This window comes from Diachasmimorpha longicaudata, chromosome 6, assembly GCF_034640455.1.
Source record: "Diachasmimorpha longicaudata isolate KC_UGA_2023 chromosome 6, iyDiaLong2, whole genome shotgun sequence".
Lineage (NCBI taxonomy): Eukaryota > Metazoa > Arthropoda > Insecta > Hymenoptera > Braconidae > Diachasmimorpha > Diachasmimorpha longicaudata.
The window spans coordinates 8790427-8816052 of record NC_087230.1 but is presented as its reverse complement, the minus strand read 5'-3'; the positions used below and the strand labels follow the sequence as shown (position 1 = coordinate 8816052).

Sequence of the window (25626 nt, the reverse complement as noted above, 5' to 3'; positions counted from 1 at the left end):
GCTGCAGCGAGTGTGTGCGCGCACGCCCCACAGAGCTGAATTCTCACTGTCAATGCCAAATTCCAAACGCGCTGCCCAATCGGCTAACTTTCTACATGAACTCGTGTCTTGGATCCGGTATTTTTTATACAATTTTTTTGGGAAGGGGAACGCAGGACGATGAACCTGGGCCCCAGTGACATAATTATGCGACATTTCACGAGCACCGAGTGCGAGAAAGTTCGTTCCATTTTGGTCATTTTTTCTTCCGGTTGGGAATTGAGAAATCGGAAGGGGAGGGCTCGTAAGGTTTCAGGCGAATCAAGGGAGGGAGTCATTCTTCTGATTGAAATTTAATTGGACGGGGACTCATTCATTCGTTGAAAAATTGTATCGAGTGACCGGAAATTTTAGGGTTGAAAATTGGAATTTTCTTGAATGGTGTCATCTCCTGACAATTCATCAGAACTCAAAATTCCATTGGCCTTTTCTCTCGACATTTGAAGTCAAGTAGTTGAAACCGATATACGTTGCGTCACGGCTTATCTTCTTATTTAACTCTCGACAGAAAAATGAAAAAACGGAGATATTACTCAGCAGTACGTCTGTCTCCAAAAGACAACACTGAACTATTCCATCAGAAGTTTCATCATTAACGATGCACCGTCGAGACGACGCCCCAAGTTAATTAGTATGGGGAAGAGGGGGTGGTACTGTCAGAAATCACTCTCCAGTGATAACAAAACAACAGGTAACTCCCGACTCAAACTCATCTCCGAAGTTCTCCATAACGCCGAGATGACACGCATCGTGCACACAGTTCTCATGCACCGCTGCCCCGGATGACTACCCCCTCAACATGGATAATCAAATATCTTGATTATCCATGCGTTAACAGTAACAAGTCTGCTGGATGAATGGTGTTGTGCGTGACTTATGTGAAAGCACGAATCTTTTCCCACTTGATATACATATCAATAATAGTTCCTTCATGGTTTAGTGCGGGTAAATTGACCTCTTCAAGTTCCCCATTTTTTTTTCTGGGTGACGGTTCCTTTGATGATTCGACGAAATGCAAATTCAATGGTCATTATATGAAGAGGGAGTACAAAGGACCTGTCGAAATGTCATTATGGTGTTTCATAGACGTTGCTTGGGGGGAAGGGGAGGGGTGTCATTGATATCAAGTGTCGGCGCATGAAAATTGAAAAAAATTCTGGTGGGACCATTACCATGGAATAATTCCAATGAATGGGATATCTCCAGGTCGTCTGTGGTCACTTAATTTCCAACAATCCTCAAATACGAAAAAACTGTCTGTCTTTCCTCGAAAATTGGCGTTTCATAGTTTTCTTCAATAGAGAAATTTCATACAACTGCCCAATTAAATATCGTAATTGCCTTGTTTTTGTGCTTCACCGCAGAACGTCTTCATTTAACGTTCTTGTTTCCCTCAAAATCGGAGAGGCGTTAACGTTTGAAATTTTTCGTTCGGCCCAGTCGGACGCGCGAAGATGAGATCGGACGTGAAAATAAGAGGGGCGCGGTCGAGGAGCCGCCGCCTAGGACAGGTCAGTGACAAAGCAAGGCCGCACGTCGCCAGTGTAGGCAACGTGGGGATATCCGGCGCTAAAACACTCTTCTCGTTCCGAGATGATTTTTCGGGTGGGATCGACTTCACTCGTCCAGACGGGCCGGTTAATGAGTAATAAAAATGTCTCGCACAAAGGGGTGAAAAAATTATTCGTGGATATTTTCCATTTAATACCACTGTCATAGGGATGATGATGAATTCGTGAATATCATCCACATGTCCTTGATTTTTTTTGTGTGTGGTCCGCAGGAAATTGTTACCGAGGGTGTAACTATTTTCAGAATTCTCTAGCCCCAAATCCCTTCACGCCAGTTGCCACTCCGACAGCCCTATGTATCTGGCAGAATCAGCAGATCTTGACGAAAATTGTCGTCTTTAGTTGCCGGAGGATCTATTCCATCGTTGAAGGATAAATCCGATGAAATTGAGGAATTGGCAGAAGTTTGATTCATCAGCTTGAGAACGTACGAGCAGAAAATCATTCGGATAATGGGGATGAAAATTGGAGGAAAATTATGTTGGCGTAACGAGGTACAGTGGGCACGTTCTTGGTGCATCTAGAAGGGAACGCACGGACGGAAATAGCTGGCGGGAACATAGGTCATAAACTCTTGGGGCGTGTATATACGCGTGTAGTTGAGGGACAGTGTTATATTCGCCTGGGCAATTCCCCTCGTGCTATTTATTCTCTTTTTTTTTCCTTCAATTCTCGAGTGATGACTGAATCGTCTAATCTCTCGATAAGCAATTGGAGTCATGCTGCAATGTTGCTTTTGCACAATGCCCCGATGCCTATGTGTTTGTTCAGGGGATATTTATTCAATCGCCATTGACGTAATTCAGGTAGAGAAAACATTGCGTGACTGATTATTAAGGAAAGCTGTAGAAAATCAGAAAATCTGGCAAACGTTTCATTTTATTTGAGTCATTAAATTAGGGGGCATTCAATATGTAGATGATGTGATTTGGATTCGTGGAAATTGCAATAATTTCCAGTCTGATCTGTTAATGAACAGCCGGAACATTTTCCAGGATGTTTCATATTTTTTGCTGAATATTTCCCGCCACGTAAACGTAATTTTCACTAGATTTTCCTCGCCGCTCATGATTTGCAGTTTTATTTTACAACATTTCTACTGGACGTGCGTTCAATTATGCTCCTCGTCATTTTCTCCGTCTGATATCCTCCGTTTGTGTGCTCGCCTCAGTTGCGCAATCTATCGTACTCCGAGTTATATGATTTGTTAGTGTCTTTTATTCATCTTCATTGCCCTCAACTAGACATGTTCATCAGGAAGTCATTGAGTTTAGCGAGAATATTAGATGTTTCAACGTGTGATGCACGATGAGATCAACTGTTCGTCCACGTTTTTATGGACGTCCACTTCCGCCGAGAGTATCGATTATTTGTAAAACTTCGACGAGTGATACACCTCGTCATTTATCGAATGATTAGCTCCTTCGTGTTTTCTTTTTCCTGTTTCATTGCAGTATATTTTTTATCTCGACGAAAGCACAAGGAGATGTACACGTCTGACAACATCCATCGATAAGATTTTTCCACGAATTTGAAATTGAATTACACGAGTTGTGATGAGGAAAAACGGAATATCGAAGGCCTTTTGAAACAACGTCAGCAGAAGAATTTGGCGTTGCTCCACTAGTTTTAATATCTCATCATTTTAAATTTATGATTATCATCTATCCCTGAGGACAATAATAAATTTTGCATGTGTAAATAACTTACTCAATTTGCCAGTGATGCAGCGTAGTCAGTTTTTGACTTAAAGCCGGAAGTAATACGACGGAAGAATTTACAAATTTCAACCTTGGGTATAGCAAATCTTGATGTTGATCCAACTAGTCATCCCCAATTTTCGTTGTAAAATACAAAATTAGTATTCATGAAATTACGAATGAGTTGTCGGTTGCCTCATGGTACGAGCCACTGACAAAGAAGCGCCGAAAAAAATGCATCAAGGTCGCCAACACACGCAGGCACACATCCACATGCACATGCACCACAAGCAGAGATAAGCCACTAGAGAGAAATCGTGGAAAAATCGCATCGGAATAATCCCGAGTCCGAAGAAAGGCGAAAAACACCTAGTGTATGCATTGAAAAATATGAGTGGGCTGATGATGCTGTATGGGTGGCTCGAAAATAATTTGGCCACGGTAGATGAGACGAGTGGGCAACGACCCCATCGTGCACGATTCACAAGGTAAATGTGTGTGTGTGCGAGACGCAAGCTCTCCTGCGAATTTTGAGAGTCACGCCAAGGTCGATGAAATTTGTCGTCCGACGTACAGCGGAGCTTTATGTCACGTCAATGGCCCCTACCCTCTCTTGCCCGCTGGGGGTACAACAAGAAGCATAAACACGGATAAAAACAATGAGAGAAACCCCTGGAGCGGAGTGAGGGTGAGAAAGTGTGAGTAATTTTTCGAGTAATAAAGAAGTTCCAGACGAGATCGTCTTTGACGGATGATTAATAACCGTCGAATTTCCAGTTCTCCGAAAATTCTAATGTTTCTCCCACCTGACGATCTCAAACACCCAGAAATAACCGATGAACCCCTCGAAGTGTAACAAAAATGACAAATAAAAAGGAGAAAGAACATAAAGAAAATTGCATAGCCTCGCTTTTTGTGTGATACGAGGTCTGGGTTTAATCATGACTCCTCGAATCCCACAAAGAGACACTCATCGAGGGTCACGCACACATACACCTCCGGTAATCACCAGTTTGGTGGTTCACAAAGGCTCCGCGAGTCATGAGAAGTGGCATAAAACCCGAGCGATTCGTTATTCGCGTCGTGGTGTTGCATAATCCCCGAGTTTTTCTCCCGTTGTCTGCATATAACCCAACGGGCGAATCAACGAGGGCGGTAGAGGGGGAACAAAGATAGGAGGAAATAAATAAAGATCACCCAGCCAAACCCGAGTCCAATCTTCCCACTGGCCCCTCCGCACCGACCCTCTCAACCCCACCGCTCACCTTGTGCAAACTGCATCATCCATGACGTGGAAGAGGTCAGGGGAGTGCTCCCCACTCCGAAAAAATGCCTCCTCCTCCCTCCCGGGCCCCTTTTTTTTCTCTTCCTCCTCTTTTTTTAATCCCTCGTTCTCTCGCTCATGTGCGTGTGCATGTGGTTCGGTGAATTTGTCCTGCATAGGGGGCATCGGGACATTACCCGGGTGACCTTGGTTGTGTACGGGCCGTGTGCGAGAGCTCTCTCGACCGACGCTGTTTGTTCATTGGGGCGCGCGAGCATTGCACCTTGCTTCTATCGTAAGCGTCGATATCGCTCTCTCTCTCCTTCTCCATCATCCTCTCTCTCTATTCATCATTTTCTTTATCTCCTTTATGTTTTTTTTCCTCTCACTGCAACCAAACCCACGGATACACCAGACCCGGGTGTTTGCCGTCTGTCTACACCGCGCCCGCGCGTCTTGTTCTACTGCCTAAAATCGGGGAACCGAAATATTTTCAGAGGACTTCCATTGGCCGGCCTGAAAGGTCTATTGATCCCCTGAGTATTCCATCACCATGGGAAGTAATTCGTTTGTTTGGGCGGTTCATTCATGAAGAATTATTTATTAAATTGTCTCAGGGGGAAAAGCAGGAGGAGGGAAAAGTCAATATGCTGAACGATTTCTTCAGATCGCAGCGACTTGTCGCGAAAACGAATGGAAAATTTTTCTGAATTTCAAACGGCAATCCAGTTGAATAGACACCTGTTCGGTTTATTCAGACGTCTTTCACAATCCCGCAAAAATACCTACAAAAGGTGTACAAAAGTCAGCCATAACTTTTGCTGTTTTGCTGGACCGATCGGGTTGTAATCGTGTGCCAAAATTTCGCTCGATCATAGCTATCATGTGCCAACATTTCCGATCTTTATCGAATAATTTTACCCCGCTTATGCAACATTCTCTAAAAATACATAATCCAATATTAAAATTGTCCCACACACACGTACACATGTTGTAACAAATATTATTAATTTGTATTTCATTTGAAAAATTCGTAAGCATCCGGATTTCCACTCGACGCAGTAAAATTTCATTCTGTTCTGGAATAAAATAATCCCCTTTGTTTCTTCATTCAATATATTTATCCCATTCAGGATGTTTTTCCACCAACACCACATGCATTTGAAGTGGAATTCTCTGGAACACGAGATTAGGGAGCTCGTTCGTTTACTTTGACGCAACCACGTCGTTGTGCCTCGGCGATATACGGAGTCCGTGGAATGAAGCAGTCGTGTATGCTGCAGTGGGATGGACCAGGGGGGTTGGAAAGGGAGGGGGGGGGGGGAAGAAGAAGAGAGACACGGTGAGAGTGAATGTGACAAAGAGAGTCGATATATATCGAAGAGACAACGAGCTCGATGCACTTTCGGCGAGAAGGCCAAACGTCCGGACCACATTCTTTGTGTGTGAGATCACTCCCGGTTTGCTCTCCCCCTCTACCCCCAATCCACCCCGTCAAACATTGCCCGCTGGTTTCTTTTATCTATTCAACACCGAATGAGGCGTACAAATGCGTTTGATAAAGCAACAAAATGACATTATGCTACTGCGTGACGTAATTCATGATGTTTAGAGGCAAACAAGTGAGTTAACACGAGACAGCCATGAATTTACGTTGTAAACAATTATCAAATGTACATTAGCTTTATACAAACCCATCGGACAATTCCTTGTTTCAATATTTTGCTTTTTTTTATTTCTTTTTGTTCTCAACTGGTGATAAAAACGTCAGACCACATCTCGAGGGTTCAGCTACCAGTGGGGTTATTTATAAATATGCACTCCGGTTTGGACCTCGTACATTTAAAAAAACTTATTCGCGAGCTGCAATTCGCAACGATTTTACGATGGAATATATCAAAAATTGCAACAACAGCGGGGGTTTCATGAGAAACGATTTACAGGTCTGATATTTTTAACATCAAACGTGGACGATTGTTTTTGAGAATTTATGACAGATGTTTTTAATCAAATGAATGCCATGTTCATTAGTTTGGCGTTCATCAGTGATAGAAGGTAAAAGCGGTTTCTTTATTTCTTGAGATGCAAAGGAGTAACAGGGATGAGTTTGAATCTTCAATTAGGGGCGGCACTTGGGTGTCACTGAATGGCCATTCGTTAATAATTAACATTCGACTTGCCTTTTACGGTTAAATCATTCGTCGATTATTAACGAATACTACAGTGTGGTAATGCTTACGAGCTCAATCGACTGTCAGAAAAGCCTTCAAGGTTTGTGGATAATTTAGTGGTTTTTTCGAGAGAGCGACATTGAATTCAATTTAAGGGAGATACAACCATGAAATTACAAATTCCATTGAAAATTCAAGGCTTCATTCACCAGAATTTTTCTAAATTTTTTATTCAATCTCAAGAATTACTCAAACCCAAATTCATGGCTTCTATCTAGTGGTTCATTGAATTATGATTTTCTTATCCATTTACATAAACCAAGTAGTATAAACCGACGAATGATAAACGACAGGAGAAAATGACGTGCGCAATGACTAACTTCTTATCAAAAATAGCAGCACTCCAAGACAAAGACAATTTCCACTTGTCCATTTTCTCTTGTCAATTTCATTTCAGTTATTTCTCCAAGTGATTACCCTCTCATAATTACTGACATAAACAAACGACTGAAAAAAATGAATGCGCATCGGCCCAGACGCAGTGCGTCGCATAAGCACAAGGTCACGTGGCCAGTCCTCCAATGGGTACTAACCTCCGGTTAGCATCCCCCGTCCCACCATACCCGGGACTCTTCACTCTCTTTTTTATCATCTATCCGTCCTTGTCGGATGCACAGGAGAATGGGGGGGGGGTGACGGGGGCCTTTCCGCCGACAGAATTATCCCCCTTTTCATCCTCTCTTTCTCACCAGTGCAATGCACAACTCCTTCAGCCAATACGGGCACTCCTCCTTATCCCGTTTAGCCACACTTTTATCGCACGTATTTTCTCCCCTTACTTATTACATGCGCAACTACTGCAAAATGTATTAGGTACGTCCTGTGAGAATGCGGTGATTATGCAATCGTTGGCAGTGGTATTTTTCACTCAATTTCTTCATTTTGTTCAATATTTATTCAATTATCTTTTTATATATTTTTAATTAGTTCTTAATGACCTCGCTATTGTCGATAATGAACATTATTGAGAAATTGAATGCAATTAACACACATTATCAGTGGTTAATTTGTTCGAATGTATCGATTATTTTGGGCTTCCTGTCGCCTATCATTTGTCAGAAAAAAAAATAAAATTAATGCTTTTGAAACAACCGTTGACTATTACGCAACAATGCGTGCAATGGTGTAGCGTGATGTCGGTGAATTGATCACAATTCACCCTTATGCTTCATTCTAACTACCCGATGCACAACTCCTGGAATGCTCTTTGTCCCTCCAACTCGAACAACTCCACTGCACAAAGTTCCCCCTGGCGACCTTGATGAAGAGACTCAAACGCTCGAGTGCCCCCTTGAATACACTCATACCCTCGATGTTAAAATGTAACCACAATCGTTTTTCCCAAAGACACGCACATCTCTCGGCCGTCCTCGACCTGTGCCCAGGCGCAGGTTAAGTCCTGCCTTGAGGTCTGGGTATCATAACCACCCACGCGCCTCACGGTCTCCCGGGGCCTTTGTGTATGCATTGGACGGCGGCTATGGGGGAGAGTAAAAAGGTGGAGTATGTACATCCGGATCGGGGAATGCAGGTTTGCCTTGTTCGAGAGATTCTGGAGATCGGGGATGCTCCTATTTATTGGTTTTACACAGGAAAAAAAAAAACTGAAAATTACCGTGCCAGCATGAGAAAATGGGTTCATTGGAATAGAGCCAGAAAACTTCACGTACGAACACGGGATTTTTTTCAAGATTTACCGGGAAAAATTCCTGTTGCGCCCGGTAAAAATTCCGGTGTTTGCGCGTGAATGGTCCTGGCCACCCCAAAATTCACACGTAATCTCTCACGGTAATCTTAGAAAAATTGCGTTCCGATTAATGCACAGAATGTGTCTGCAATTTTAATGATTCCCGATGCCCAAACGAAGTTAGCATTTCTGCCCCAGATCTCAGTAGTTAAATTCACAGAAGAAGATGAATAATAAACTAAAATCCATCATCCATATCATTTTCCCTTCGAATGAATTCGAATTCTCTCATATTCATCCGAGACAGACTGCATTATCCCACATTATGTGCATTAACAATTAATTTCCATTGGGGAATAAAATTCATGACTGTGACGTGTAACTACCCCGTGTGCCTGACAATAAATGACATTCTGGTTTGAATTCGGTAGCTCAGTTAATCCAGTATCATCATTACTGTTGCATAGAAAGTACCCCGGTCGTTCGCACCACGAGCTTGTGGCAAAAAGCAATCATGTAAAATTCCGAAGGTAATGCTTTTATTATCATGCGTAATGACGTGTAAATTACATGCATGTGAATATTTTTTTAGAAAAAGTTTGATGACCTTACGAATTTAATTACCAGTGCAAAGCACGTGGATCATTACTTTTTCATCACTTCTTGACGGTGACGGAGGGGAGGGGTAGGGAAGCTTATGACTCCTTAAAATTTTCCGGCATTTTCTGAATTCCAACCAAGAGATCTGGTGATTAAGAGTCACTGCCCATAAGGAAACCTAAAACGTGTCTCCGTTAAAATGTCAATCCACTTGTACTCTCCGCGCACGAGTTGCAGAGGAAATAATCGTATCTTCCAACGCCCCGAGACTCCAGATTCGTCGCGAATAACTCATCTCCTGAAGCGTCAATAACTCCCAACAGCAAGAGTGCAAAAATATTCATCTGGCCTAGGGAACATTGGTGAGCTACACGTGACCCTTGCGGGGCTGACACCGTTGTTACGTGGGCTTTTGGAGGGTGGCTGGGGGGATGGTATGGTCGGTGGAAGGTATGGGGTGGTGAAGAGAGGTTAAAAGAGAAAACAGCGGACGCCCTTGAGCGACGGGCAATGCACCGCGCGAGGTTCAAGGCAGAGCGCCGGTTGCCGTCGCGTCTGTTACCCCCACTATAACTAACCAAGTTAAACCCCCACTGCCCCTCCAGACTCCGACGCTTTCTCAGTCTCACTTTCTATGTTTGGTATAGTAGCCCCATTGGCGAAACCCTTCCACCCATGTTCCCCAGAACGTTCTCTTCCCTCCTTTCTCCCATTTTTTGCACATTTGGATGTGTTTTTTTTTGGGGCTCAGGAGTCGGTTTTTCTCCCTCAGAAATTTTTCCTTTTGTTTTTTGGGGGCAGGGCGGAGGGATAGGGGAAGTTGATGCCTCCCCCTGCACCCCTGGCTCCCTAAAAGCGTCAGTCGGCATTCGAGGGCCCTGGATAGACACTAAAAGCTATCTCCAGTGAATGCCCCTATACTCGTTTAGCTTCTATAATACTACAACCCAAACGGGCCAAAACGCTTTTTATGTGTGTTGTTATATATGTAACATAGACGCCTGAGTGTTGTTGCCCCCGAATCGAGCCGAAGGTTAGACCGGGCAAAGCGATCGGAATGCAGTCGATTATTTCTTTTTGCATCCATCCTACTCGACTCGTTCCGGATATGATGAGTTTATAAATAATGAAATAAAATGCTCTGGTCTGAGCGAAATATCGACTCAATGATTTTTCCCCGTGAATTTTTCATCTAATTTTGTGCAGTTGGCAATACTTTTTGGAATGTTCAATGTCGTCTTTGGACGCCTGCTAACTGAGATAATGTCTTTTCCAGTGGTTTTGCACTTTAGTGAGTTAAAGATGTGATGAAAGAAAGGAGCCAGTGCACAGAGTCTTGCATTCATTCGGTCGTTTTCGTTTTCCTCTCTTATTTTTTTTGTTTTTTCACTCGGTGTTTCGCCTCTGCGTCTTGTAATCCCCAGTGAAGATATTCGTCATCAGGAATTTCTGGAAGGCAAAAACCAAGGCGGGTATGAGGAGAGAGGGCGCGTGTGTGCTCGGGCGTCCGGTCTATGACTCAGGAATGACCCTCGTTGAACCGAAAATGTTGCCGCAGGGACGGCTAAAACGCATCTCCTACCAGCGGAAAGAGAGACGAAAACCTATGCAATTTTTAGACTTATCCGAAAATAAATCTCTTTCTTCTTTCCTTTCATCTTGAAAATTCAACAGACACTCATTACTCTCCCTTTTTTTTTTCGCATTCGCGATTCAAAATAAATGCCAATTTATGGGCATTGTTTGATTTAATTTCATGTTAAATGGAGTGTTAAACTGTTAATCCATTCACAAATGAGGGGATGAGGGAATAAATTTACGATATCCAGGAGGGAACGAGTGTTGGCATTCGTGTAACGACACGTGAGGGACTAATGCTATTGATTATTGTATGGTAAAGCGATTCTTTCAGCGTATGCCATTGATTTTGTATCGGCTAAATGATAGAATTGTTGATTTTGGGGCTGTGAGATCTTTGCAATTCGGATTATCCCGGAGGGAATGATAATTCACATCGAAGAGCAATGCTAATGCACCAATGTCATGGCTAATTTCTTTCCTCTCTCGATCTTGCCAGATGTATTATCATCCCTAGTGGATCGGCGCATTGCATCGAGTGACCCAGAATAATTGACACTTTGCTGGTATTGTGCAATTCAATTCTCATGTTTTTTTATCCTGGGGCACATCGACGTGCTCCTATTTTTGCTTTCGACCAGCAATAGACATATCCATTGTAATCGGTGATTTTCACCTTGAATAAAATTATATGGAATGCCACGAAACGTGAAGAGATGTTATCACAACATGTATTTACGTATGTCTGTATACTGACTAGACCACACGATCGACCATCGAGGAAGAGATCACAAATCAAGTGATTTCCATTCGAGGCAGTAATTTCTGTAGATCTAGCGCGAAGAAAACACGTCAATTCCCAGCCATTAGAATACCTGGCTCTTCTACATATTTTCAAAATATCACCGAATCGACCTCTGAAACCTCTCAATTGTTTTCCGCAATGTTATTGACTGTCAACTCCCCGCGAAAACCCAATTTTTTTCCGGCCGTCTGGACCCATTTTCTACCACTAAATCCCTCCATGCGCTGCATACCCCTCCACTGGACAAATTCAATTTAGTTGACCTCTTCAAAATAAAAAACTCCCCTTTTACATTCTACCTCTACTTGACTTAATTAACAACCGGTAAATATCCTGGATAATCCCAATTACCAAGGAGTAGTAATGCCAGTTCGTGCAAACTATCCAAAACAATAAATTACTTCACAACGACCAATACCTCCATCATGGTCCCCAGACACTGTATACTCCCAATGGTCACGCGCGTGTGCGTGAGACCAGGGCAGATGCCTGCTGGTGGATTTTAGCGCGAATGCGAGCTTTATTGGGAGCGTCTGGGGCGCGTTGAGTTGGGACTGCAGTTTGGCCGTCCATGACTAGCTCTCGAAGCGCTCTCGCGAAACACCCGAAGGTCCCCGGGAACGTTGACCATGCCACTCTTAAAGGATTGCGCCCGTCAAGGTCACCTATTGAGTCGCCCCGACACCACACAAACACATACACAGACACACCGGCCGACTCCCGAGCCACGGATGCACACATTACCGATTGATTTTTATCTGTCCTCCGAAAATTTTCCTCTCATCCATTTCATCACTCCAGGATGGCAAGATAGCTTTGTTTAATTTAAATATGCAATGGAAAGTTGGTGAGGCCTGTGATCCACCAGGTAGGCCGTCCCCGCTTGTACACGGGAATGAGACAATTCGCACCTCTATCCGGTCGCCAGTGAGTGTAATATTTCCCATAGATATCAGTAAACGTAGATATAAGCGGGTAGTTCATGGCCCCCATCACGACCTCCAGCCTCTTCTTCTGGAGTTTGTTGGCGCACATGTAGGGAAACGGCAGGAGGTGATAAAAAGTGAAATATAAGGCGCCGGGTTGAAAGGGCGGTGCATATAGAGGGCAGTGTATCCGATGAAAGGGAAACACAAAGAAGAGAAGGAGCGAGATAATGCGAGTGTATAATAATCTTGATGGTACTCCCAGTACATGAGAAGTTGAAAGAACCCGGGGAGGAGGTAAGCAGCGGAGGGTGAACGAGTCAGTGTGGAGAGCAGGACAAAGTGTGTCTTGAGAGCATGTGGTGGATTCGTGTGTTGGTATGATTTTTTTTGCCACACCGTTGTAGGACTGCAGGAGCAACGATGCAATTAGGCGAAGTTATGCAGAGTGACGTCACAGTGTTGGGGTAACTGTGCTGAGTCAAGGACAGGCAAAACCAAGGCCCTAACATCGAGCACACACACCAGCAGCCTCGGTCTCATCAACTCCCCCACTATATCCATTTCGCATTTTCCTTTTTTTTTTTTACCCCTCTCTCGACGCGCACACGGTCACGGGGAGAAAAAAAAAGAATTGAAAATGAAACGGTGGAGGGGAAGTACGTGGATGTGAGGAGCTGCAGGAGTTTGCGCAGAACTGTTTCTCTTTGTTTTCGGGGGGATTTAGCGAGGATCCAAGGTGAGTGGCCCGACGTCTTTTGATCTCCTTGTCGTCTCGACCCCGCCTGACTTACGTCACTCACTGCAACCGAAGGCGATGAGCTGCTCGCCGCGATGTTAAATGTCTTTTATGGTCCTTTTGCTTTTGGTTCGCCTGGAAAATACTGGAAGTGATGATTTCCAGGGCGGATCAATTCGTTTAATTTATCAGAATTTTTTTTTAACACGTCATGAAGGTCAGCCAGTGCACTGGAAGGCGAGGCGATAGGCTCATTGATCTATACTACTTTTTATCGAATTGTTTTTGGGAATTTTTTGTTGGTAAATGTTGGAAGTGATGATTTTTAGCGGGGATAAACCCGTTTCGCGATTATACCTTTGTCAGTGGGGAACTGTGTCCTTGGTTGCCAGCAAAAGAGAAGTTTCTTTTTCTTTGATTTTCTCGATCGCAATGCCACCATCGCGAACCCGGAATCATCAGCAAGGCTGAGTGCAGAGGCAATTGCATATGGAGGGAATTATTCTCGGTGATCGAGTGACAGACCTTGATATGTTCGTTCATAATTCTCGATGTTATATTGGTTTTATCTTGTTTTATTCCGGAGGAATATCTTCAGTGTTCGGAACAATTGCTATTTCAGGGCTCCATTCGAATAGAATGCAGTTGTGGATTTTTTAATTAGAGTTTTCCAGGGGGACATTAATGCGAATCCGGATGAATAAGGAAATTTCAACATTTTTATGATAAATTTCAAGACTAATTTCCTAACAGCTTTGCTGGCTTTCCTCACTGGGAATATCGTCAGGTAGACGCACGTACTTGTTTCATAAATAATGGGATAATTGCCAGATTGAGACACTCATTATTACGGTGAATAAAGCGGGCGGTATATTTGCTTTTTTCTTTATCGAGAGAGATAATTCCGGTGCAGCTCACGTCAACCTCGAAAAGCGCTTTAATATCGTCCATTAGCTTTTTTTCTCGTTACCTCCGCGCGGTTTTAATCGTCCGATAAATTCAATACTTTTTGATATTTATTTCATCACTTGACTCTTCTTCGCAGAATTATGGATGATACCAGTTACATCGACGAAACGCTGCGGCGGATAAAAAAAAAAGGTATCAAGTGTTACAAAGAAAATTCAGTGTGATTTGTGTGGCTAAATGTCAGGGTCGTGTGGGCGTAACGCTCGTTGCGAGTTTCTTCACCTCAAACGGTTGAGCCACTCGATGATAATTTATCGTTGAGACGCAGTTTGCAAGTGAGAGAGACAGCATCATATCGTTCATGTCCACATGAGATTGATGCTTTTTTTCATTATCCGTTATCGAATAATTTAGGTATTTTTCTTTCATATCTTTTCTGATGCAAGTGTTGGCATCGGCTCTGCAATGATTTATTCAGGCTTTGTTATACAATTATATTGATTGTGACGTAGGGTTGGGGGGTATCCCCCTTCTGCTCAATGTTTCACACATTTTCGAAATCTTTCCGGCGCAATGATCGGTCATCAGTGAATGCCGACGAAAATATACTCTCGCGTATGGCAATTGATGATTCAGCCGTGCGGTATTTTTTCGCGCTTTGCATCGGTTACGCCCATTCAAATAATTCATAAATTTTTTTTTATTTTATTCCATTTTGTGTGATTTACGTGGATTTTTTATTTTTAAAATTCCAAGGTAAAAATCTTGACATTTTTTGCGAATTCCTCGTATGACATTTCAATGTAGCGGTGAACGGAGTGATATGAACGCTTTTGACTTTAATTGGCAGACGAAAGAACTCCTGAAATGTCAAAATTTTCCCAAAATTCAATTTTTATTAATCAGTGCACCAATAAAATATCCTACAATCGACTGAAGATAAATATGATTGATGCAACGGGCAAGCGCAATTGTTTCATCCGATAAGAAGATGCCAGTGAGGTGACGAGTAAACAAATAAAAATTCTATGCCACGGACATGGCCTTGAATGGGGTAACCCTACGATCTGGCCAACCCAATTATATATTTATTTACCACGTAATATTGTGTTGGCCATGATCCGACCGCTGCATGCAATGCGACTCTTTTATAATCATCAAAGTTATGCAATCTAAATGAGAGTTGTTAATTTCTGCCGCTATCATTGTTAGAAAAAATCTCGAGACCAGAAGTTTCTCGAGAGGGGAGGTGAATGCAAATAGTAAAACTAATTTATTCTGTGGAAATGGCTGTGAAAGCTCAAGGTTTTCCTTCCACATGGGCGTGCAATTTTAAATGAACCGAGGTAGAGAAAAGATATTCAACTTCTATTTATGTATTCACTTACGTTTAATTGTGAATCGGTCAAAGGTCGAGTGCTCGGAACAATTCTTTTTCCTCTTTTATTTTTCACTGCATTTCTCGGTGATTCGATGTCCCAGTGGTCCACTCACTCGATCTAAAACCGAATCAAGGAGCTTTATTTATCTCTGATTAGTTCAAAGTATTTCTATTTCCGTGGAAGTGCGATCGATCAATATTTTATACTACCTCCCTCTCCATATTCGAGATAATCGAACGGCAAATCAGAACACCTTACACCATCGATAAAGCCTTATCAAATATCCATAAAATTCTTCGTTGCAAATTTCTCAAGCATAACATTTTGAATTATTAATTCAACACTAGCTTATCATACTCGGATGTCTCGCGACTCGTCATCAATGGCAAAATGATATAAAATAATCAGCAAAACTAATCGTATGACGCTATCGACAAGTTGGCTTGTTGAACAACTTTGTTTATGCAACACGAAACACCCGAGAGCCATCCACCAAGTGCCCACAAGACTTAAACTACGTCCAGCTGCAACGATTCTATCTACAAAGCATGTCACGGGCTTGTTGTACTTCAAGGTCTCTTGCATATTGCCAATGTATTATAACGTCTCATATGCACTAAACTGAAGACGCAGGTTTGGAAAATAAAAGGGGCTGAGGGAGCTGAGACAGAACGATAGTCATGCGTAATATCATCGGCTGGCGGTTGCTAGTCACGGTTTAGTCAATTGTTTCATAAAGCCAAGAGTGACTCAGGAGCTAACTCGATACGATAATACAAAGCTAATGACTCAATTGACGTTTTACCTTCTTGGTTTTCACGCTTTTTATTTCCGACTGACGATTCATAAGTCTTTGATTAATTAAAAACTTTGATCATTGGAAAATCGTTCGAGTTTTCCTCTTCTTGACTATTTAAAATTTCCAATTAATACTTTAAATAGGTAATTTATCTGCGGGTCTTCATTCGGTCGCGCTCTGAAGGCACATCTCGACCTTTATTTCTATAAAGTTTCTCCTAGATAATCAACATTGTTTAGAGTATATACCTCATAAAACAAACATAGTTTCTGGGAACGTTTAAAGACATTTATGGAGTTTGAATCCAGTTTTTTCATGAAATCCCACAAAAAAATCAAATAATTGCCCATCACAGCCGGAGATATCCGTTAAATGTCCGAAATAATACCCTGTACGTCGCGCCTGGTCCGCGATTCAATAGATTGCAATTCTGAGAGAAGAAAATCAGTGAAATTAGAAATATCATGATTACCTCTCCTCTGGATAACATTCAATGTCGCTTCCCAGAAAATTATCACTAAACTGTTGAAATTACTGCAAAACTGCAAAATGTACATGTACCTCCTTAATCACTCTCGTCTCTCTCCATCTACGATGACGCTTCTAGAAACATACACAATTTTCCAACCTCTGTATAATCACAACGATGAAATCGCTACAACTCTCACTGTGGCTTGCATTACGCGATCGTTACGCGCCGAGAGCCTCGAACGATGCAGAAAAAAGTGGCTGGAGGGGAAAAAAAAAAGGAGAGAAAGAAATTGTTGGACTTGACTTGAGGCAGGTCTTGATTTCTTTTGACGTGGTGAGGGGCGGTGAGGGGTAGGAGGCACGAGGGCGGGAAGTTTTAGAAGGGAAGTTGTGGATTGGAGAGTTGGCTCGTCACTTTGGGTCTCATCGCTGCACTTTCTTTCTCTTCTTTCGGTTCTAACACACGTTTTAGATTAGCTATGTGCGTGTTGTTGGTGCACTTCACCTTTCTCTTTCGAACAACTGCAATACAGTGAATGTGAGGGGAAAAGAGATTGTCCCTGACAGCTTCCGACAGGCAATGTCACGTCAATTTTCGCGGACACGCTCGTGACCCTCTAGCATTTGCATGGGAGTTCTCTTTTATGGCGTTATTGTTCGTTAATTCAGGGTTTTTTCGGGCGAGACGGAGTTAATGGAACGATTTGTTGCAATTTACACGATGGATTAATACTACGGGACGGGGAATCATTCGGTCGTCTTCGGGGAAGAGAAATTCTTATCATTCGCAAAGATATGTTTCTCATTTTTCGAAATTTATCGATCATTGTCAGGGATTTGTGGTCGTGAAAGTCGGGGATAAACAATTCTGAAATTCTGTGGGTTTTCGCAATTAAAAAATATTTATCCCGCAATTTAATTGGGTAAATTGGCGAGTTGTAAAAGGTGAGTCCTTTGAATTGCCATAGGATTCCGAGAATTGATGAATTCCTCACGTCTCAGCTCTCGAAATTAATGTCCGTGGAATTTCTTTTTTTCTCTCTGCAGATTTGGCACTTCCGTTCAACCCAGCCTATATCAACATATCTATAACATTTCCTCCCCTCAACCTCCATATAGAAACCTAACGAGAAACATTTCCCCCTGAACCTTGAAAAAAGTGCATTTATCACGTCTTTACGACACAGCAGATGCCACACTTCCCTATAAATAGTCTTTCATGAAATAATAACGAAGCAGGTGCAATGAAGAAAAATTTCCCAAGCCCTCATATTCCTCACGCATCCGTGCAATTCAAATTCACCTACTCTCATCAGGCGCATTTAATGTCATCCAGGAAAAAGCAATGTACCTCGATTAGAAACTATCCTCTGGTTGGACACGCTGTTCCTTTTTTAGCCACATCCAATGCGGCCGCAGTGGAAAGCTGAAAGTTTTATGAAAGTGCATCGCGTGTAACCGGCATTTGCTCCCCCGTACTGCCCCCGTATGTGTATTGCTGTCTCACCTCACATCAGCGTTACGCATTTCCAGTCCATCAAAAGCCTAGAGAGCCAAACGAGAAAAGCCACTTCTGTCTTCTTCTTCTCTCTTCCTTCAATCCAACAATTTCTTATCCTTCTTTTTACAACTTCCCTCCCCTCATTGCCACCACTATTTAGTGTCACTTCCTCTCCCCCTCGTGAAACACCAACGTGCGAATAACTCACGAGTAACACCGTATGCGCTCTCCACGGTTAACAGCGATGAAAGTGCGCTGGATATAACCACTTGGATAATCGCTGAGACAATCGAAAATAATGCACAACTTTCGCATCAATTTTTCATTATCCAAACACAAAAGAAATTGTGCTGAAAGAAAAAATAACATTCATCAGAAAAAAAAAAATTGTGAAAACCTCGTTATAACTGTAGAATCCATTAGCTGAAATGTCTCAATGATTTATTTACGTTTCTGGGTCGACGAACTTACCGGCAAAAACTTTCACCCAGGGGTCAATATTTTGGTGTTACGCGTGTGCTCACCAAGGTAATATTTTTCACGTCCAGGGTTATGTCAAAAACCTTCAAGCGGTGGTACTAAATTGTATACGGATTGAAAGACAGCGGTGAAAGAGAGCTGCCACTGGGCTTGTTATTACAAACGGGGTCAAGTTGCCTCGAAACCTGGTGGGCAGTGAGAGGCCTACTTTAATGCCAACTTGGGATTTTATATTGAAATAAAAGAGTCAATGAAAATGTCGACAGTGAAGCAGACTGGGGCGAATAATAGAGGGGACCTTTCTAATCGTGGCCTGTTTTTCGTTGGCTTGGGAAAAATAATTATCCTCGTTCCTCAAGTGCCCACAAATGCTTGTTTATGTCTCAGTGTAAACACCAGACGTACTGTTAAAAGTTTTTAATTTAATTTCCCGTTGATTTTTACTCGAAATTTTTATTCAGTTGGATACCTCGACAAGAATATCCACATAATTAATGGACGACTGTGTTTTACACGAAATTCTTCAATTTAAAAACATAAATTTCATTCTCAAGTCATTAAATGAATAATGATACCATTTATCGACCTCAATCAAGATGAAATATCATTTTAATTTGGTACTTTGATATTAAACTCACATTCTCAGTATCTTAATTGATCAATATCCACGCGTAGCTGCGAAACCACATAGTTGATGAAATTTAAATTCATATTTAATACATTTTCCCACTGCTAATGAGAGGGCGACACATTTCGTCGGTTGACTGATTTTTTAGTTGTCAATTTATACCATTAATTCTCTCATTATCATTAGGCTGTGTGAGTGTCAGTTGATTCACCCATGTGGTTTGTTTTTGTGAGGTGAACTAATCCATTATGCACCAGTTGTACAATGTATTATTTTTATTCCGACGGACGATAAAAATATATAACTTCCGCACAATTTCCAGATGGCATTCATTAAGACACTGATGGAGTTGGTATAGACCCCATCCCATAAACTAAAGACTTTTTCTTTATATTATTCATCTCTATTACATGGATTAAATTCTTTCATTTTATCCTCTCATTTCATTTCTGCTCATTCATTACAGTTAAGACAAATGACAGTTTAATCATTTCCTGATCATACGGTACAAGGGGATTCTGTTGTAAAACAGTTAACCAGTTTTATCCTCTAATCGTTGGATACATAATGAGCAGAAGTTGGAAAACTGCAGTGTGGGCAAAACAAGGGGAAAGTGGCCATGTATATCCGCTGGAAAGGAGGCATTGTCAATTATCCGAATCGTCGAGGTCGCTTTCACCCTGCGTGCACCGATAAGTGGTGGAATTACAATGGAGGGGGAGGTGGGGGTGGGAGAGGAGAATGGAGGAGTCTACGAAATAGGGACGAGATAGTGCAACGGGCCAATTTTTTTGCAATATTACCTGGAGCGTGAAAGTCGCAACCGTGAGAATTATCTAATCCTACGGAGAGCAGCACAACATCATTAATGGGGGTGTTATTATATCTGGGCCTTAATAACAATGGGACATTGGCTAATTAGGAAATTGTGAGGGACCGGAGCAATTGCTGTATCTCAGTCTCGGAGATGAAATTGAATTAGAGTTGGGCAATTCTGGGGCATCTCCTATGATCGTCGCTTGATGTGGATTGAAGCAAATTTTTAGCCAATCGCCAAAAGTCGTAACTTTTCAAATTCCTGCATCACTTCAATTTTTGTAGCCGCAAGTAGCTTTTCTCACAGACTGAGAAAAAAATCGCAATCAGTTCCAAATGAGTTCCGTTAGTTAAACTATTATGAGTATTGAAGCGTTGAAGTAATGAAGCGGAATTCATTGGCATTCAATTTCTGCCATTTTTCATTTGAAGAAAATTATGATTAGGGACGGAGAAGGTGGGCATCAAGTGCACATTCGCCGGTGGAGAAAGTGCGGTAACTGCTGTCTCTAGGGAGAGTAGCCTGGGAGTTTACAATTGACCTCGAATGTAACCAAAGTTCAATGTCCCACAAATGGAGAAGAATTTCAGAATTTTGAAATTCGATGGTCGCTGTATTTCACTCGAGTCATCTGGACAGTGATTTTTTGTAGAACTTATTTTCGCCAGGATCTTTAAGATATTTATTCTAAGATAAGCTTCGAGACCATTTAATTTACCTCGTGTTACCACTTCACTGATGATTTCAGTTCAAGAAATTTCTAACAGTGTGATTCTCGGGTAATCATCAGGAATAGCAAGCAGGATTGTAACCCGGTAGTTGTACGCATCATGCAGATAACATTTTGTAAGAGCAGTTGTGTATTCAGTGACATAATTTTTTTTCGGGGCCGGGGCAGTTGGGGGGGGAGAGGGTAACAAGAGAAAAAAAAGAAGAGAGGTGGACAATGAAAAAATCGTGTCGCTGAGTTTGTGGGTCAGACAGTACTAGTCGCCCACCTGGGATAGCGGTACAACCGATTGGTGGGTGTCTAATGTGGATTTATTGTCACTATTGAAAAACATTGAACAATGTAACAATACAGTTTCTAATTAGATTTTTCTCTAGCCGAAAGACAAACGAATTTTTATCCGACATTCTTATTATCATTTATATCGCCACAAAAATACATTCGGTGGAATGAATTATTAATTTATCCGTTGATTTCTCGGGAGAATATTGTAGGAAAGTCATGAAAACTGATAAATCGATAATTTACATTGGGAAGCTCAATCTGGTGGTAAAAATGCTTAAATTAAGTGGCACTCGGGAGCTGAAGCATTTGACACCGACACCGACACTCGACACCGATAGCGCAATTTAAAATAAAATGGAAATTATTCAATTATATTTGTGGATAAAGGAAGGTCGATATTAATAAATATATTTATCATATATCGATTATTATCGATACTCCCAATGTACTTCATAGGTGACAGATGTAGGGAGATGCGTTCTCAGATCTCGTTTATAGTTTATAATTATACTTGAGGTGCCTTTTAGTAGCGCCAAGGTAGTAAAATTAATCGAGATTTCGCTGAGGTGCCGCGTGAGGAGTTGAATAGAATCGTATCAGGCGCAAGTAAAAAGGGTTCGGATGGAGTCAGACTCGCCGCCTGCGTCCTTCAATGGCCATTTCTACTTGATTCTGCAGACCAGTGGTTAGACTCCCTACCGGGCAGACATGAGATTTTCTTTTTCGCAAATCACAGGGAAATAAAAACGCTTTTCGGGCATTCGGCTACGATTCTTGGGGACACGCGACTACCGTGAATGCAACTCGATGAATGCACCATTCGAATGCACATGATTTTTTAATTGGAAATATGAAGGCATTCGAAAAATCCGAAGAAAACAGGAAGTTGCCGTTGTGAGGAAGATTCCCGAAATGATTAGAAAGTTACCGTTATTCAGAATCAAGGCCCTTTTTCTCATCTACAATGATTGATGAACAATAAACTTTCTATTCCAAATATAATTTTTCAGTTTTGTCATGCATGTATTCATTTTTAAAATATTCTCAGCAATCGATGCGGTGATAAACAATGAATTTGAGAAAGTTAGAACTTATTTCGTCGTATGGAATTACAAGGAAAAATATTTGCCTGAAAATATTTTCCTGCAAACAATTTCCCTCGTTTTTACAAAATTCAAATCTGCAACCTTGAAAATGGTCCCCCCCCTCTCTAAAAATCCTTACGAAATATGAATAATTGTGGGTCAAATTATCCAGCATGACGCATTCGAGAATAGCGGTAAAGAGATCAGGCCCCTGTGGGTGTCGCACATACAATCGTACGAGGATGAGTATCATTTGACGGTACCCACTGGTGGAATGAAGGCATAAGTAGCGGAGCAAGGAAGCCCGAGGGGGAGGAGAAAAGAGATGGATGGAGATAGGAGAGCAAAGAGGAAAGGGCGAGGGTAATGTAGGTCAGTAAATGTATAAGACAGCACTTTCTCCACGGGGGGAGGGAGGGGGCGGTGCTGGTGTAGATGGGCAAGAGCAAAACGACAGAGAGAGAGGAGAAAAAAATTTGAAGAGAGAGGAGGAACCCCACGAAAAAAACAGGCTCCGCCCGTGCACACACAGTGCACAGCATTACGGTCTTGCTGTACTCTTTGTGGAACCAAAGTATCATCGAGTTCTCGTAACGGTAAGAACGACAGGAAAACGGTACCCCACGGGAGATGTAAATCGAACGAATCAAGGACAAATGGCATCTGAACTGTTGTGATTAAATTCTTGCTTAATCAAATGTTTTATTCAAAGAATTGTAAATTTATGATTTTTTTCGTTCCAATCACTAGACACTTCTCACCTCGCGACTGATAAAACACGATGCACGAGGATTTATTACAGAATCCTAGACTCCCGATCCCTTCTCTGTCACGGTCAAACTTTCGCAAGGGGAAATCTCGGATATATATTTTTTTCCACTCGGTGGGCGTAAAGAAAGGAGGTAATGCAAGCCCCCGTTGGCCACTTGGCTACGATGAAAGTCACCCGGGAAAATTATCCGCGAGTGAGGTAAGACGACTTCTCTCTATTACAATTTAATGAAACATTATTACCGTGATATTACTGCGAGAAAGTTTTTGACTTTGAGATAATAGAGGCCGTGAAATGGAAATATACGTGGGTAAAGGTGCATTAGAAATTGCTGTAGAAAATGTGTTGCTGGTTGCACGAGCTAAAATGTCAGGGGGAATGAAAGGATCGCATCGGGGGTCAGCTGAGAGTTCTAATTGGGAGGTGTTTGCAGTTTTTTTTTTCCATCGTTAAATTTACACATCAACAACCATATATTTTCTATCATACGGCAGTCTCTTAGAATATTATCCACTGTCTCTCCAATGTGAATCCGGATGTCGAGCATTTGAAATATATCCGCAATGTGGAGTACAAAACGAGGGCCATTGCCGTCAAGCATAGAAGTGTGACAGTCAACCAAGCGTGAGACGACGGGAGAGAAAATCTAACGGTAAATAACACTGTTGCTGTGTTCGTACTGTAGAAGTCAGTGAAGTTACCAGGCCGTTCCTCCGTCTCGCCCCCTCACCACTATTTTTTCCTTACCCCCCTCCTCCTTATCCAGTATTTATCTCCTCTCTTTCCTTCCTCCTTCTTTCCGACAAAACCTCTCTCGCCTACATATCGGCGACTGTGATATTACGTCCTCGGGTGTTTCGTAACACATACCCCGTTTCATAACTTGAAAAACTGTCTAGCGGTTCTATCATGGACTTAATGTATATGTATATCCATCTATTGTAATGTTGAGCTCGCGAACTTGCTGGGCAAGAGCGTTATTCCCTCTCTTTCCCCTCGCCACCCCCCACTCCCGTCCTCATCACGTACAGCAAATCACAATTGTCAATTCCGGTAAAATACCAGTCATTTGTCATTGGCTGTGTGTGTACTTAAACTCCGATTAACCTACTTACTATTTTTTTTTATTATCATTCTTATTATTTCTCATTATACAATTATCCGCGTAAGGAATGAAAAATCGACATTGGGTTGGTTGTTCCATGCAAATGGGAGTGGATTTCATTTCCCACTGCGATACGCTCATTGTGGGCGATTAATTAATTCATACTTCTGTTCCGGGTGCTCTTGACAAGAGTATGAGTGTAATAATCTGTGCGAATAATGCATGGGATTTGTCTCGTTTATTTTTTGAAGTTGATAATTATGTGCTCTTCCTTCATTTTTTTTGATTCTCTGGAATTTCAGTGGGAAATTGTATATCCAATATTTGACAAATTATACGGGTGTCGATTTGGCGTGAAAATGCGCAAGTAGACGGCAGTAGTAATGAGATCTCATTGGCTAAGATGCAATGAAAAATATATATCGTTGATGGAAATTAGTTGAACCGAAACTCCTGGTGCGAAGAAATTTTTATCAGTGTGCAGATATATCATTCAGATTACCTCAGTTGTACCGTTAAACAGTAAATCTTCTAATTGCCATTTCATGTAATAACTTCATGTAATTAATCCGCGAATTACAAATTAAAGTTTTCATATGATGCCAGCAAAAAGACATGTGTATTATGCTGGAAGCGGACTTTCACGCCATTTCTTCTTTCCCCATCTCTCTTTAAATCGCTCGAGTGAGCGTAAGAAAGTGCACATGTAACACTTACACATTATCAATTACCGAGCGAAACGTAATCAGTATCGGTACAGCTACGGTGGAATCTTTTGGGGAGTCCCGAATCCCCTCTCCCGTCCTTTCATGCTGAATAAGAGGGGTAAGAAAGCGGACGATGACGATGGTGGGGCGGATGATACACACATTCCATCAATGTCAATGTCAATGGCAATGTCAACGCCCCTGGGCAAACTCGAAAAAAAAAAAATTTTTTTTTTCGTTTCGTCATCCTCCGCTCCGACGATTTGCAAGCCTCCGGTAAATATTGGAGAACGGGGCGAGACCTTGATCTTCACCAATTTTTATTTCTTATCGCGGCAAATTTTCCCGCTGATTAAAACTCAAGACGATATAATTAAAATTAAAGAAATGATAAACACTGGTAGATACAACTGTTGATTCATTTATGCTTTCAGACGATTTTTTTCCTCCTTTATTTGGAGAACCGTCGGACAGAAAAAAACATGAACAGTTTATTGGAAATTATTACAATACAGCCGACATCGCCATTGTGCCCCTGAAAACATTAAAAATAAATGTACCCGAATGCTTCCTCTCTCTACTCACTTATGAGTTCCCAGGGTATACCAGAATGTTATCAGATCCGTCGAACTCAATTTCTCTCACCCCACCAACATTACCCGTCCCTTTATCTCCGCGCAAAGGACGGAAGTGTAAGAACCCAATAATGAAAGACGAAAAAAACCACCGAAACAAACGGTAAACGTCATTTCCCTTTGGATTCTGTCTGACGTAACGACAATGGCCCAAAATCTCAATTCCCAAACCGTTGCGCT

General features: G+C 41.9%; 1 protein-coding gene and 1 long non-coding RNA gene across 7 annotated transcripts in view; one reads left to right on the top strand and one right to left on the bottom strand.

The window, feature by feature from the left end:
* Window positions 1-25626, top strand: part of LOC135163596 (uncharacterized) — a 70690-nt gene that overhangs the window by 19876 nt on the left and 25188 nt on the right. The window contains exon 4 of one of the 6 annotated variants that reach the window (XM_064123167.1): window positions 15779-18012. The exons of 4 other annotated variants lie outside the window; for them this stretch is intronic. In XM_064123167.1, coding sequence (XP_063979237.1) covers window positions 15779-15830 — 52 coding nt within the window. In that variant the 3' untranslated portion in view covers window positions 15831-18012. Of the gene's footprint in view, window positions 1-5707; window positions 5840-15778; window positions 18013-25626 lie in introns of those variants that run through there. One more of the 6 variants, XM_064123166.1, reaches the window with a different exon arrangement.
* Window positions 14289-15799, bottom strand: LOC135163605 (uncharacterized). The gene is made up of 3 exons (XR_010299152.1): window positions 15641-15799; window positions 15438-15548; window positions 14289-14911 (listed from the first exon to the last, which is right to left on the bottom strand). It is a non-coding gene; the product is annotated as an uncharacterized LOC135163605 (long non-coding RNA).